This window comes from Podarcis liolepis, assembly GCF_965112155.1.
Source record: "Podarcis liolepis genome assembly, chromosome: 2".
Lineage (NCBI taxonomy): Eukaryota > Metazoa > Chordata > Lepidosauria > Squamata > Lacertidae > Podarcis > Podarcis liolepis.
This window is the reverse complement of record NC_139555.1, coordinates 77,106,735-77,123,770: the sequence shown is the minus strand read 5'-3', so window position 1 is coordinate 77,123,770 and position 17,036 is coordinate 77,106,735. Positions and strand designations below refer to the sequence as shown.

The 17,036-nt window shown below is 39.7% G+C and overlaps 1 protein-coding gene across 20 annotated transcripts in view; it reads right to left on the bottom strand.

The window, feature by feature from the left end:
- ATP2B2 (ATPase plasma membrane Ca2+ transporting 2) overlaps window positions 1–17,036 on the bottom strand; it is a 365,380-nt gene that overhangs the window by 9,853 nt on the left and 338,491 nt on the right. For 14 of the 20 annotated variants that reach the window (XR_014522401.1, XR_014522402.1, XR_014522403.1 and 11 more), the window contains one exon: window positions 15,868–16,050. Coding sequence is in view for 6 of the 20 variants with exons in the window: in XM_083488913.1 (XP_083345039.1) it covers window positions 2,199–2,206; window positions 6,250–6,421; window positions 15,868–16,050 (363 nt within the window). In the remaining 14 variants the exon portion in view is untranslated. Of the gene's footprint in view, window positions 1–2,150; window positions 2,207–6,249; window positions 6,422–12,746; window positions 12,796–15,867; window positions 16,051–17,036 lie in introns of all 20 variants that reach the window. The other 6 variants (XM_083488912.1, XM_083488915.1, XM_083488916.1 and 3 more) reach the window with 4 other exon arrangements.

Below are 17,036 nucleotides of genomic sequence, written 5' to 3'. Positions count from 1 at the left end.
CATTCTACACTGTAAGCTGTCAATGTCATAGAGGGGAATTATATTACTACAATAAATAAATAATGTTTGCCAGTTATGGTCCACAATAGATGGAAATGCTTGATTTACAATTCTGTGAGATCTTGCCCAAATCTTAATGGAACCCACCATTGTTGCTGCTGCTTCAAGAGCACCACTGAATACCCCAGGTAGGGAGGCTTTAGCAGCAGGGCGGCAGTGGAAGGGGGGGGAAACCTATCCCTTTTGCCTCAGGTGGCAAAATGAGACACACAACCCCTGTGGGTAGGAAGCCTGTTCTATCTTGCCCCTGCAGGCCCAGGTGGCTTTGGTGGCACAGAGGGCTAATTTCCAGCTCTGACTAGTTCACCAGCTCAGCCATTCCAGGATAGTGATAGTAAGGCAACAGTGATTCACTCTCTGGAACCTTCCCATTTAGAATCTTACATTATGGGCTGTGACATGATATTCTGATATTTTATCTTTGCGTGTGTCACCTACCCTGGGGGTTTGCAGCAAGGAGTTGGGTATACAATTTAAAAATAAATAAAAATACAGGATTGGACCAAGCATATATATATATATATATCTTGCATATATTGTGTTTTATAACTGGAGAGCCACTGTGAGTCAGGGTAGACAATACTGAACTAACTGGAGCAGGGATTGGCAGCCTAAGGCCCATGGGCCACAAGTTGCCCACGGAGGTCGTTGAATTGGACCACAAGCCGCCTCCAAACTGAGCTGCCCGCTTGGTGAGTCCCCGTGCACTGTGCTAAACCAGCACAGCGTGGCGCAGGGACTCGTTTTGTGGCTCCAGAAATCGCGAGGACACACTGAAAATCGTGTCTGCGCAGACGCCGGAAATCACATCTGTGCATACACAGATGCTGGAAATCATGAGCACGAGTGTTCATACACGCTCACAATTCAGCCCATGGAGGGAATCTCTGCTGGTGTGAACCGGCCCAGGCAAGGTAAACCTTGCCGACCCCTGAACTAGAGCAATCACATGACTTTGTTATAAGACAATTTCCTATGTAGCCATTTACCAAAGTAGTCCTTCTCCTCAGAAGTAATATGCATGTGTCTAAATATGCAGTGTGATCAACAATCTCTTCAAGTAGAAGATACTTATAGGCATCAGCATGAACCTAGCCTGTTTCCGAATAATTTGAGATTCTGACCTGAGAACTTTTAAAAGAAGGACACATTAGAAAAAATATTTTATGCGCTAGTGCCATACTTCTGAACTCCTTTGTGAGCTGGGTGGGATGGGGGTGGGGAGGTTTAGTGAATCTGCAGGAGTCCTTCTAAGGAAGGGTAACTCACAAAATTCTGCTGCATGCTGTTGATCATTGGCCATGCTGGCTGGGGCTTATGGTAGTTGGAAACTAACAATATCTGGAGGGTCACTTTATAATTAGGGTCTCCTGAAGTTATATTAAAAGGAAGAAAATAGTTATATAGCTATCTAGTTTAATTAGCTCACTAAACTGAGAGTTGCAAGGATTAAAGATGTAGACTTTGGGGCTATTTCCTTATATGGGCAGGTTTTAATGACACTCATATAAGATCGTATGTGTGCTTGCTTTCCATGTACATGTGGGGACATACCAGAAATAGATATCAACTACATGGCGATCATGTAATGGACAGTGTTCATGAAACGGACAATGTCAAGAGATGATAAACGATGATGTACAGCTCTCTTTTCTCACAGGAATGGAGACAACAGGAAAAAATGAACTGCTCTTAACACGGGATTACGGGTGGGGTTAAGGACAACACTTCAGGACATTTTGACATGGCTTTTAAGTTTCCACTTCTTTCTTCTCTGCTGCTGTAATAAAAAGTGCTTCAATTTTGCCCCACACTGAAAGTGAGACATAGATATTTGCATTCAGCAAAGAAAAGATAAATACAATTTTTAGATACTGCAGATTTTTACCTCTACTGAAGAACAAAACACCACCCTGATAGAATATCACTCCTAAGTACAATGCCATTTAAATATGCAGGACCAGTTTTCAGATGTACTACAGTAGGTAGCATATGAGCTTATACTCGAATGTTTACCTGGCTTCATATAAGCCAAGTATCTTGAGTTTGGTTCACATTCATTGTCAGGCTCAAGGTTAAAGACTCACAACCTCTTTTTATTTCACTCTCTCCTGCTGAACCCTTTTGTCCAGTGATCTCTAGCCCTCTGGGAAAACAAACACATTTAATATTCAGAAAGTAGAGAGTTGGGCACTACAAAAGCAAATATTGCAATTTTACTGAAAGGACAGTAAGGCGGTTAGTTTATAAATGTAAACATGAAGTCCGTTTTGCCAAGAGATGCCAACTCTTAGGTTTAGCTGCTTCTATTTTTAGTTAAGGATGTGGTTGTGCAAAAGCAAATCTTATGTTGACTTAACTGCAGTCAGACGTCCCTTCATTTTGAAATACGTTCAGAGCACTGAAAATATTCAGGGCCATTTCACCCTCAATGGCACATCAGCAAGAGGACTTTGAGAGTACAGTAATGTACATGGGATGTTTTCATGAACTGGCATCACTGTGCAGGTTCTGAGTTTAAAGCTACAGCAACATTTTCAAGCCAATACACCACAGCAATGGCATGAGCATTGTATGGAAGTAGTAGTTCAGACAAGTGCCATTTATATAGAAAAATAATCCTTCTACTCTCAACATATTTCAAAAAGAATGAAAAAACAATGCAGAATGCATAATCATTGTTTGCTAGCAACTTCATGGGAAACAATGAATTGTACATTACTTAGTGATAGGATGGGGTCCATTCACAGACTCACTAACCCAGTGCTTTTTTTTTTTTACATGCAGTGGGGGTCCTAAGATGTTGCACACTCACACCCACAGAATGTGGCATTGCTTGGTGTGGTAAAGGACCCCTGGACAGTTAAGTCTAGTCAAAATCAGCTATGGGGTGTGGCGCTCAACTCCGCTTTCAGGCCAAGGGAACTGGCGTTTATCGGCAGACAACTTTCCACTCAATTCCTAAACCCATTTCCTCCCTCCTAAAAGAAAAAAAGTGGGGGAGCAAAATGATACTGGGATGAGATATACAAACTGTAGAGGGTCTGTGGGTCAGTGTCCCATAATGTTATCCTCTTCTTTTTAATGCTAGAAGGCCTATCAAGAGAAATAAAAGCTCTCTCCTTTTTCTCCGTGGCTGAAGATTGTTTTTAAAACAAAAATAAAAAATAAAAAACCCTGCATCTTAGCTAATGGAGTTCAAAATTAGCAGTATATTTGAAGCCTATCCAACTCCAAAAAGCAACATCATTGCAATATTCAGTTTATAGTATCACACATCGGTATGGCTTTGCACAACCAACAACCTAACCAAAATATTTTACAGGAAATGTGACTCCAAATCTAATTTTGAAAATGTAGCATTATAATATATATAGTGATACCTCTTAGCTAAAATTTTAAAACTAAAGCAGCAGCATGTTATCTTTTAATATGTTAGAACAGAAGGATAAAGGAGATTAAATGACAGGTGGAAGAAAAATGTGCAACTTTTACATGCTCCGAGTCTGCAAGTAGAGTTAGCTTCCAATGCCAGTTACAGCAGGAGTATCAGTTGCAATGGCATTAGCATAGAAAGATGGCATATGCAGTTCTTTGGGTTTCATATCCTATATACTGGTTCCTGCCTGCTTTTTAAAGTTACTGGAACATATGACCAGCTAGTTGCATAGAAAGGTTTGCTGATATTCAACTACAGCAGCCCACTTGCATGACAGACTTCTATTCACACAAACGGGACTTATCCTCTCTCTCCTTCTTGCCAGAGAGTTGCAGACCCCACCTCCCCAGAGAAGAATGGGGCTGGGGCTGCAGAAAAGCAGAGAAAGGAAAAGTGAAGCTGCACGTGGTGGTGTGAATTTGGGTCTTGACCAATATTTTTAGTGCAATCTGGTTTTAAAAAAGTCAAAGGCTCTAACATGCATGCATAACTATTTCATTTTTGCCTCAAAACTCTTTATAAATGTTTAAATGGTTTAAACAGCCTTTTAAAAATGTAGTTAAATGCAATTGCAGAAAAAGAGTAACCATGGGATAACAACTTTCATGTGACTATGCATGCACATTTTATACTTGTTCAGCTACCGCAGATAATGTGAAAGCAATAGCTGGCAAGGGAAGTAATCTTATTGTAACTTGAGTAGTTTTGTTAAAGGCACATATTTACCAAATTAATATTATCAGTGGTTGCCCACTTGTGGCAACTCTCCCAGAGAGGCACACCCTGTATAGGAAAGTCTTTTAATGTGCAATGTTTTCTTATGCTTTTATATATGTTGGAAGTCACCCAAGTGACTTGAAGTGTTTAATTTGTGTTTATGTGTAAAGCCTGTATCAGACCTTGAAAATGTGATCAAGGTCCATGTGTATTGGATTGTGTGTGTGAACCCACTTCTGACACCAGTGTCACACTTCTGACACCAGAGTTACAAGATTCCAGGGCCCCCTGGGGGGTGACTCAGGACCGTGTTTCCGTTGGGAGTTCAGACACAGCAGAGGCTGTCGTGTTTTAAGATACTGTATATGGTTTATTTTACACATATATACAACATTTAGCCTTCGATGGAGGGGTGCACAGCAGCAGCACCTCAAAATGCCACCTTATCCTTACGGCAGAATCACCAGCCTCCTTTCTGATCTGCAGGCTATCTTGGTCTCCAGGGCGCATGCACACATAGTTCCTTGTCTGCTTCCTTGTACCATCTTTTAATGGTTTATGTTTTATTGTGTTTTTAATATTTTGTGGGGAGCCACCCAGAGTGACTGGGGCAACCCAGTCAGATGGGCAGAATATAAATAATGAAATTATTTATTACTATTATTATTTTTATTATTTCTACTAATTTATTTGCCGCCTTACTCATTCACATTCCAATGGCTTGAACTTTTGATGCGCTGAAGTACTAATGGTTAATTCTCCAAGGCTCACCTATGAAAGGAGTTTGTTTGACTTCATCAACACTAGTTGATTGACTAGGATTAAAGGCTGGTATACACTTAGGATGTTTACCTAGGTTAATTAACTCTTCAAATGCTAATTGCTGGTGCTCAGAAGTAGGTCCACACACACATCTTTCAATACACATGAATCTTGATTACATTCTCAAGGTCTGATAGAAATCTTTACACATAAAAACTAATTAAACCCTTCAAACCCCTCACATTACTTGGTTATAATACACACTGAGACTGTCTTATAACACATCCCAGATATAACAAACAAGTTCTAATTAAATCCTAATATTTACTAAACCTAAATATTTAGCATCTATTATGTTACTCTTCACTGATGGAATACATTTAGGGATGGTGCACACATAGGAAATTCTTAAGTTGGTTGTTGATTATTTATACTTTTTTTACAGGGTATAATGTTTCCTATTTATTTGAATAGGATTGTATCCAAAGATGGAAGCCTCTTTGATCTAACAATAGCTTTCATCCTCAGAAAGGAGAATTAAGTGTATGTTCACCCTCCTCCCTGCAGTCCCCATCACCCATAAAAATTTCCCCAGGGAGTTTGGGGAACTTTGGAACAGTGTCATTGTTTGGGGCGGGTGTTGCAGGGGTGGATGGTAAGAATAGTCTCCTTCCCTGTTCCACTGATAAGAGCCTCCACTGGACCAAAGAGTCTTTCGTCAGTGGAGGCACAACACTGGACACAACCGGAAGTATACTAGGCATTCAGTAGTGAACTGCATAGATAACAGTATTAAAGAAATGGGCGTGATAATAGATTCAATAGAACAATTTACTATCTCAGAGCATGTGTGAGAACAATCCTGCTTTATATGTTTTCAAGTGTTGTCCTACTACATAAAATCTAGTCCAATATTTTATAAAGCAAAGCAGCCTTGGAAAGATGAGTCAACAGGAGATGTAGTTTACAATCTAAGAAGAAATGTGAACATGTGAACTGTTCAGAGGAGATTTATGATATAGAGATATTTTCATAAAAGAAGCAATTGGTATTCATTCCATAGGAGGTAGCTTTATAGAGGCACACCCTATTTCTGAAAATGGAGACCTGTAAGGAAAAGTGCCACTGTGGTGTGCCAATATTTCAACTATATGACTTATTCTGGAATATAAGAGGTGGGAAAGGGACATAATCTTGAATGGCCCAGTCTTGAATGACTGCTAGATAAGTTGGCATCTCTGTAATCAGATGCATTAAGAATACACACTCACGCCCAGCCGCCGCAGCAGTTGTGCTGGTAGGAGAGGAAAGAGCATTGGATAACGAAACGTGGCTAGGGCTAGAAATATTGGTTACATCCTGGTTCTGGCTTGTGACGGAGGATTGTCTCCTGAGAGCCCCCTGAAAGGAAGTGCCACTCTTGAAAGTATTGACTACTTCGATCTGTAATGGAGGAAAGAATGAGACAAGTTGCTTGACGAACGGACAGAGCTTTGCAACCCACAGGAACAATATTTTCTAGTCAAGTTCAGCTGCTCATACAAATAGTGCTTCCATTTTCAAGGTCAGAATAAAACAAGCCCCCTTTAAAATTTAGAATAGACAGGCAGGTTCTGTACAGAACAAAGTTAGGCAGCACAACTGACAGTTTGCCAACTCATTTCATGGTAGTTAGAAGAAAAATTGTTATGTATACATTTGTGTTATTATTGGGCTTTAATAATAAATTAATTTCAGACATTACTATGGAGTTCATCTGCAGATAGTCATTACCCTTGTAGCTATTACCATGTAGATTTTCTTCAAAAAGCAGGACAGGGAAGAAATTCAGACATCCAATCTCATTTAAAAAACAAATTCTACCTATGCATGTCTATTCAGAGAAAAGCACCATTCAGTTCAACTGGGCTTAGCCCCTGATAAGTGTGTATAGGATTGCAGACTGAAATAATAGTACTGAATAATAAATGTCATATGAACCACTTTTCTGACCATTTCAGATTCATAATAGTCAAAAGGTAAACTGAAGACTTCTTATGTACTTGAACCACATTAAAATTACCTCATTCTTTTTTATCATTCACCAACAGTGATTCTGATTATGAAAGTTGCACAGTGAAATAGCTTTCCATTTACAAATAATTTACTAATTCATTGTATTGGGTACACCTGTACATTTTGGAGCCAAGTAGAAGATTCAAATTGCATCCACCCAGGTTGAAAATATCATTTTTTACCCAGGATCTTTCTTCTGAGGCACCTGCCACACAGGACCTGATGGCAGGGCAGAGTATGAACCAGGAAGTCTCTTGTTTTCATATCACCTCTGCCCTGAACACACTGGGTACTTTACTCAAGCCGTTCCTTCTCAGCCTCAATTGCTCCATGGAGGAAAACACTGACTTACCTGAAAGGTCTGTTGCAAAGATTACAACCAGATAAATAACACATTAAGCACTTTGAACATTTGAAAGTGCTATACAAATGTTAGGTGGTATTATACTGCTACACATTATGTTGCTAGGAAAACAAATATGGATATTAGATGTATTAGATATGAAAGCAAAGCTCGACAGGCTAAGTTAGGCTTCAAGAGTTCATAATGCAAACCTTGCCCAAAAAAAGTAATAATCCTTGAAATACTCTTCTGTTTCAATTAAAATACTGCTCCGTCCTACTTAACATCACTTATAGCCGCATCTCGCCGATATGCCTTCATTAGAGCCAGGTTCAATGTTTTTCCAACAAACGTGCTGAGACATAGATTCACTAAGGGCCAAGTCCCTTCAATGTGTGCTTGTGAAATGAAAACATCTGAATCTTTACATCATGTTATGTTTATCTGCCCTATGTACAGTTCAGCTCGTGCTAGTATACTAAACTCCATAATCCAGCCTATGGCTGACAAACCAGTAGACCTACAGCTTGCCTGGGTTCTTCAAGATGTAGATCCTTATATTACTCTACAGGTTGCTAAATTCCTAACAGCCGTCCTCTCGTACAAGAGACGGAATGGAATGTTAGCTGATTATTGATAGTTATAAGAATTTTTGATATTGACATCAGATATTGATTTTAGCGTAGTGCCTAAATTTTTAACTTTAATCTTAAATTTTTGTTTTGATTTGCCAATATTTGTCCTTGTGAGCTGTGAATTGCGTTATATTACTTGTGGCTTGTACGAGACCGCTGTTTTATTTGATTTGTTTTGTGTGTTGTGCTTTATGATGGGGGTAAAGCCGAATAAACATTTTGACTAGTAGTGATTGACTTAGGGATGATATTACACAATTATATTGAAGAAGCTGCAGGGGGTGGAGAGGAAATCCACTCCCTGCAGAAGACCCCTGGGTCCAGAAACAGGATCCTCACCACAAGCAATTTTTGCCCCACAACCTTTAAACAGGCTATGCAGGGGATATGCTGACTACTAGAAATGATCCTCTTACTCCAAGCCCACCCCACAACAGCTTTTTCCTCCTGGAAGGCCAGTTTAACCTCAGCATCTTCTCACAGTCTGGAGAGAGCTGTCCTGGCTGTATGAAGCGGTCATTTGACAGCTAGAGATGTGGGATTCTAAGACCCATCCAAATTCAGAATGTACTGAAAACAAGCAGAATCATTTCCTGTTTTTAGGGGAAATGGCTTAGCTTATTTCTGAATCATTACAACACAAGCCATGGGTAGGTCACTCATCTCTAGCTGATAAATTTCTTCTCATAAATATTTTGTCACAGACATTTTGGCAAATATACAATTACACACACACACACACTTGTGATTGCCATTAAGGGTTATGGTAGTGAAGGGGAGATTCCACTGTGCCTACTGCAAAAACATTTGTAATATAACGGAAAGCACAATACTGGTGTTTTTAGACTAGGTGTTACATCAGAACACCTTAGGATGAATATGTTTACATACGTCTCAGTAAGACACAAATGGATCACAAAATACTGATCAAGGTATCACAAAGATACCTAGGATTAGTACAAATGTCACATTTGATGCTTTAACGGGCTGAAACATCTTTCTTTTGCACACCTGCTCAAAGCTATGTTTCTTCATCTTTGGTCTCATAGGAAATGTTAGGCTCATGGGATCAGGGCAAACAGAGCCTTGCTTTCAGAATACTGTGCAGAGCTGAACATTCAAGGTATGATGTTCACCTGTGTGAGCACCTTACTTGGGACATTTGTGATCGTCACTAAGAAGCAGTTAGGGAGATCCACATGTAGCAGAATGCATCTTTGTGTGCATTACTTGCTGGAACAAAAACCACATTCGTTTAATGTGCATTAAAATGCACATATGAACATCAAAGCTATCTATTAAAACTGGATTTCTCCTCATCCACATTCTGGAGCAATATAAATAACTTTTAAAGCACAAGTAGAGTGGAGCTGGAATATATGTACTGTGTCTGGACACGGATATGTCCTTTATGGCATGCCCAGTACATTTTGAAACTTCTATTCTTTCAGCAGTAAATATCCATTCCTACGCCACAAACCTACTGCTTTATCCTAATCTTTAAAATCTCCCTTCCATTTCAAAATAACTTTGCCATTCAGCATTTAAGTTTCTATTCAAGAAACATAAGTCTAAGCTCCTTTGGACATGTAGCTATGTGAATTCATCCCAATATTTACTTATTAATAGGGCAGGTTGTCACATGATCTGGCACATGGTTCTGGAGAAGCCATGCTGTATTTCATTTGGTAGACCATCATGAACTGTTATATCCTGGGCATAACAATTCTATCTGGTCAAGGAAGGGGCAACTGAAAGTAAATGAAACACAAATCCAAAGCCTTGATGGAGTCATACCAGCAAGCATACAGCATTGCTTAAAATTTTATAAACTGCATGTTTTGATTCTTTGAAAGTCACTTTGAGACCCAGATCAGGTGAAAAGTGGAGTATGTATATTTAAAATAAACAAATAATGAAAAATTGGAGGATTCCCTGTAATATGCCTCGTCTTCCCTGACACTTTGAATCCTGAAATGGTCTTCTCTTGGACATCAGGAACCCTGAGAAATGTAGTTATTAATCTACAATGGCTGAGTCTTTAATATGGATGCCTGGTGTCCTGAACTAATGCCATTAGCGTGGGGCTACCTTGGGATGTGAAGGTATTAAACATTGTTAATTGACCTATTGATAAGATTGATAAGATTTAGGCTTACTTTTTGATGTGTAATCTTGGAGTAATAGTGTATCTTTTATTATGTGCTATAGTTTCTTTGTACCATTATGGTATTTAGACTGTTTTCTGTGAACTGCTTTGAGTACAAATGTATTTTTGGAAAATGCAGTATATATACAAACTTACTATAGCTTTGGACCCAGATTCTTCACTACCTAACAGGCCACAGTGTCTCTTTGGCAAATTTGCCAAAGGCTCATAAATGGCTGAACAGCATTCAATAAGAATCTATTTTGACTACAATAAATTGCATTCTTAATATTAAGGAGCACTTAGTTACTTGACTAAATTAATCCTTTTAAGTAGAACTGAATACAAATTCTGGCTTGAAATAGTCTAATGCAATCCTAAGCACTCTCCAACAGGGACAATTCAGCAAGCTTTCTAGAGTCCCTGCTAAGAGACTATCATGTATGTGCCATTGTGGAAATCTAGTCAATCAATTTTACATGCTCTTCAATCATATTATAAAAGAGGTCTGTACTAAGACTAAAAAACAAAGAAAAACCAAGTTCAAGTAAATATGGAAAGATCAGTATTTACTGTCCATAACAGCACTAAGATTTCACAGATGTATTTGTACCTAAACATCCCAACTTCCTGAATAATTAGTGGAAAACATCTGTTAGAAAAGCCTAACAAGGGGTATTCTGAGGGCAGAGCAGGTTTAAAGTTTGCCTTCTGTGTGAAAGCAGTAGAGATAATATAAAAAGGTGTCACCTGTTCTGTGTTGAAGAAGAAAGAACTGAAGTCAAACTAGGAAACATTTTAAAGGAAACTGGATATTATATTCAGTTCTATTATAGTAGTAACCTGGATGAGTAGAATTTTGCTAAAAGCCCTTGTACCTCTTCAAAAGAGAAAATTTAATTTTCCCCTCCCCTTCAGCTATTGCACTAAATTCTTAAAATGCCAGTCAAGACTACTTTGGTGATGAAAGTTGCAGTTTATTACTCTAATATGGCAACTTGATAAATCAATCTTGCCAAATAGGCAAGAAAATGGAGTAATCTGAAGTTTTTCCCCTCCTGTCTCCTAGTTTGTGCCTTAAAGTTACTAATTTGTTCCATATGTAGATACAGGAAAAGCTGGTAGAAAATGCTGATTCTGCTGCAACATGAAACTATGGTTCCTCACTATATGAGCCTTGGGTTTGTGTGCTCCTCCTTTACATCTTTTGTGTGCCAAAGGCAAAGACTGAGAGCCTCCACTTTTACTTTTAAACTAAAAGCAGTTCTATCCAAATTTGAGCAGCTATGGTTTGTAAGGACAATCCAGAATCAAACCTTGTCTTGTTCTCACTAGCCATCATTTAAGCAAATCAGTTTTCTAAGCATGATATGAAGAGCACACAACCAGAGGCACTCTAAGTAAAGTGTTATTTCACATTGCAGGAAAACATGGTTTCTCACTACATCTGAACTCTAATCTCTTAGCTAACAATATTGTTATTCAAATTGGAATATAACAGAGGCTGCTGTTTACAAAGTTTAAACAGATGAACAAATAAAATCCAAGCGCAAGATCTGTCACAGACTTTAGCTTTAACCCACATCTCCTGTTTTGGTCTCCTCCTATTAAAAGTGTGTGTGTGTGTGCGTGTGTGTACGTGTGCGTGCGTGCGTGCGTACATGAGAGAGGGAGAGAATTTCCTGGGAATGTGTTGAGATATGGTGGTGGTGTTGTCATTTCAATTCCTATAATGCAAGATAGGAGGGGGGGAAAGGGTCTGAATATTGACGTGCAGGACTCCTTTATTGTCTCTCCTGTAAGGGTACACAGAAGAGGGAGAGAACAGAGACTCCACCTTGATGTAAACCAGAGGGTTGGGGGTTTACCTCTTCAAGTTCCATCTTCCCCCATAGAGGGGGGACGGTTGGGGAATAAGTGGCCAGTTGACACACACTAGGTGCACACATTGAGTGAAAAAATCAAAGAGTTGGAAAAGGTGCTCCAATCACCCTCCCCATGTTTCCAGAAGTGTATAATGCGTTGGAGGATTTCTATCATTCCGCCATTCACGAGGAAGCCTATCAACATAATCTTCACAGAAATCCTTTGTTTGATTATTTCCTGTAAAATGCAGTAGAGGTGTACTAATTAATTTGGGTGTTCTGCTTATCTGAACTGGGGCATCCGGATGCACCATCCTGACAGTAACTGCCCAGCAGTAATTCTTTTACTAATCTGGACTTCCCAAACATATGGGAACTCTCCAGTGGATATATTGGAGCCGCTTGCAAAACTCTTTCTGAATTAATGGCTTGTTGATGTCAAATGAGCACATGATGGAGGCATGGAGCGGGGCAGTCACAGACTCCAACTGGCAGGGAACGTACCAGCAAAGCCTTTCACAATACATCTACTTCTAAGCAGAAAGGAAAGTGAACAGTGTTGGTTAGCAAGAAAACATCATTATTGTTTATTTTGGTTTAAACAGTAAACAACAAGAATTTTCCATGGATCATGAAGATAAAAGTATATAGAACTAAAGGATATTTCTCAATCTACAAGGGGAACTAAGAGCAGTATTTGCTCCTTGTTGTTTACACTCACCACAACCAGAAAGACATCCTGACAGAAATGTCAACAGACAATACTCCTCCTACAGCCATCAGGAAGAAAATAATTCACATTTAGAGGATTACTTAGGGCTGATAGTAGCCCCCCATTTGGGCATATAATTAAATATTTTTCTCTCTCAGAGAGTAATCCCAAATCACTGCTCTAACCCAAGTGAGCAGATCTTCATTTAATTATTTACACAGTGAAAAATGTAAATTTATCCAGCTCTATGGTCTACTCCCATTCACCCAATCCCACCACTTCCTTTTCCATTCTTTTTTATTTCTTTACAAAACTCAAAAGGGATACAGTGGTGCCTCGCAAGACGAAAAGAATCCGTTCTGTGATTCTCTTCGTCTAGCAGTTTTTTTCGTCTTGCGAAGCAAGCCCATTGAAGGATTAGCGGATTAGCGCTATTAGCGGCTTTTAGAGGCTTTTAGCGGCTTATCTGCTGATCGGATCAGCTGATAAGCGGCTTAGCGCTATTAGCGGCTTTTAGCGGCTTATCTGCTGATAGGATCAGCTGTTAAGCGGCTTAGCGCTATTAGCGGCTTTAGCGGCTTATCTGCTGATCGGATCAGCTGATAAGCGGCTTAGCGGCTTAGAAAAAGGGGGGAGGGGGAAAAACCAGCAGGAACTCGCAAGACATTGTCGTCTTGCGAAGCAAGCCCATAGGAGATTCATTTTGCGAAGCACCTCCAAAACGGAAAACTCTTTCGTCTAGCGAGTTTTCCGTCTTGCGAGGCATTCGTCTTGCGGGGCACCACTGTAATAGAAATTTTTCTCTTGCACTAAAAACATTCACAGCCCCCCTAAAAATACATCAACTTCTGCTTTAGAAAATTAACTAGCATTTGCTTTAATAGAACCACATTGCTTTAAAAATCTGATTGTAAAAATAAACCTTCCAAGATAGATTAATTTTACCCCCGATGTGCCCCGAAGTATTTTCATTTTCTTCTACTCCATTGCATTATAGGGAGCACATCTTTTCAAAGCTTTGACTAAAATAGTCCTTCCAGAAACTGACTATTTTTAGTACTACCTTCACACTTTACTGCAGTGACAAACACCCCTATTCAGAGAGCAGAAAAAAGAAACCCACATGATTTAAACATTTTTAGTAAACAAATTTTGTTGCCAATTTTAATAAATCTGCTTCCATCCTTTTCTTCTACTGACTTGGATATATTTATCATGCATAGCCTTTTCCTCATATTATAGTAAAACAATTAAATATTTTTTTACAAGCAGAAAAAGGTAGAATCCTGGTGCCATGCCCAAATTCTCTAATTAAAAACAAATGCAGTAATACAACATATGGAAAAACTTTTTTTAGCTTCTAGCTCTCAAGGTTTTGCTGACAAGATAAAGAACAAGGTTAACCCTATTTCAAGTTTATCACAGACATCTGTGTGTGTGTGTGTGTGTGTAAGGTAAAGGTAAATGGACCCCTGACCATTAGGTCCCGACACGGACGACTCTGGGGTTGTGGTGCTCATCTCGCTTTATTGGCTGAGGGAGCCGGCATACAGCTTCCGGGTCATGTGGCCAGCATGACTAAGCCGCTTCTGGCGAACCAGATCAGTGCACGGAAATGCCGTTTACCTTCCCGCCAGAGCGGTACCTATTTATCTACTTGCACTTTGACATGCTTTCAAACTGCTAGGTTGGCAGGAGCAGGGGCCAAGCAACGGGAGCTCACCCCGTCATGGGGATTCGAACCGCCAACCTTCTGATCGGCAAGCCCTAGGCTCTGTGGTTTAGACCACAGCACCACCCGCGTCCCCTATATATATATATATATATATATATATATACACGTATATATATTCAAATATCAATTTTTGATGGTGCGAAACAAAGGATTCATTAGTTTCAAAAAGACTCATGCAAAACTCCTGGGAAACAATACAAGATTATCCTATTTTTTTATGAATGAATACAGTAACAGAGATAGTGCAACACAGAAATGTTTGATGTATCACAGTAGCTTCTAGGTGTAATGCAAAATTACAGAGCTAAGTATACTGTTTATATTGCAAGCTTGCATATATTTCTTTCAGATTTTGCTAGTTTACTTGTTTATAACTTGTAGGCTAAGGAAACATTCTTTCTGTGCTTTATACTTTCTATTCTCTTTCCAAGCCCACAAACACAGGTGAAGGGGGACTGCTGCCCACATCTGAAGAGTATAGGGGCCACTAGAACAACACCAAATGAGCTGTAATCCTCCTATTGCCTGAAGGCTGGCCAACATAATCACTACAATGGAATATTTAACTCACTTGAGGACCCAACAGAACTCTTCTATAAAACTTTAGGCATTTTATTTCCAGAGGCAGCAAGAAGAATGAACTAACTCTGGTTCAGTAAGTTAATCAGTTAAACATTTCTTGTCTGCGCTAAGGCTTTAAAATTAATTTGTGGGTCAATCAGAATTAATTTTATAACTAATCAATTGTTTTTGAATAATTTACCGTCCATTGTGGGATGGCGGAATCCAAATTACCAATTAATAAATGGGGAAATTGACTTGGAGTAGGTGAATAATTGATTGGGGGGGATGTTTACAGGGGAGCAATGGTCACGCCACAACAGACTGAAGAGGACTAACAGCCAAAAACACAGAGGGAAAATAAACTACAAAAGCTTTGAATACACCCACAGAAACACTAGAACAAACACAGGGGTGGAGCCATACCATTCACACACTCATCTAACACTCAAGACTCACATTTCTAAACAATTAAACCAGGCCAGAAAAGCACAAGCAAGTTAAAGGTCTGCTCCAGGCAAGGCAGGAAAAGGGAGTGATGTTTTCCTGCCTCCAAGCAACAGGGCTCCAGCCCACTTGATGTTGTCCTACTCAATAATACACAGAAGCTTTGATTCACCTGTGGAGGTCCACATCTCAGCACTGTGAAATCCTCCAAATATTCAGTGGTTTGAATATGCAAAGCATTCCCTGTCACAGAAATGCAACAACAGTTCCTGCTCATATCAGAGCTACATAGAGCTTTGCAATATGGACTAAGGGTATAGAATTATTTTGTCTAAATGTAAAGCAGCTTGGGGGAGAATATATCCCCAACCTTGTAGCACAACATACCTGGGTCTGGATTCTATTGAGTCCTCGGAACCAGAGGATTTGCCCACGCCGAAGTTCTCTTTCTGCGTGGTCAATTTCTTCTACATCTTCATTCATCTCCTCTTCAGGCGCCTCTTCTTTTAATGTAAGACCTCCTGCCTCCTTTAAAAATTTTAGCCTACTCGTTGGGATAGTTGCAATGACCTGAAAGTAAGTTTTAGAATTATGCCATTGAGCACCGTTTGTAGAGAGTATGTGAAAATCGTGTCTGTATTAGACAAACTACAAGTTTAATCGAGGACAAACAAAATATATATTGTCGTTTGCCAAGGAATTCACATCAGCCCAAAGATCTTTGATGGATGAAGTACTACTCTACATCTTATGAAGCAATCTCAACAGGCAGGGAAAGAGCAGGTCCTGGGTCTACTGCCTCATCAGTAGTTCCAGGTGAACTGGAGGGGGGGCAGATAGGGGCTTTGTCTTGAGGGCTCTCCAGCATAGCCTCACCCCTCTTTCCTTCTACGTGCTCATCCTCAGGTGTCTCCTCCTCCTGGTCTGAATCAAAGAGCTCAGAGGGAAACATGACATTAGTATTTTGTGTGAAATTTGTCTGGATTTTTTTTTTAATTAAAAATTTATTATGGAAACAGGATGGAACAAACCTGAATGAAAACTTGCAAAACTGGCATAGACTGGAAACAGATCTATAGAACCCTCATTCCAACCCAACTAATACGAGCCAATGGAAACTGCTCATGGCATTAGGCACTCTTCCCCCTGCCAGCTTTTTGGCTAGGCACAGGAGAGTCTAAAAATCTCCACACAGAGACCTGGAAGGGTGTGTAGACAGAGAAACTTTTACAGGTGATCTGTCCATGAAGATGTAGCTGGCATTACATCCTTATCTCATCACTTTTTCTTGGATGGTAAAACATTGGAAGAGGGAGAAATCAAATATTACTATCCACAGAAGTGGTTCTCTGAGTTGTAATGTATAACATGCCAGTGAACATTCAGCCTGAAGAGGCTGTTTTGAGGGCACATGTGCTGAAGTTCTTTAAAATAAATTACACATTAGACTGGGTATGAATTCGCAAGAGACTGAATTTAGGGCTCCAGGAAATTGTGCAATCACTGTGCTGACCCACAGGGCACATCTGAAAGAAGGCCTTGGGGCATGGGAAATA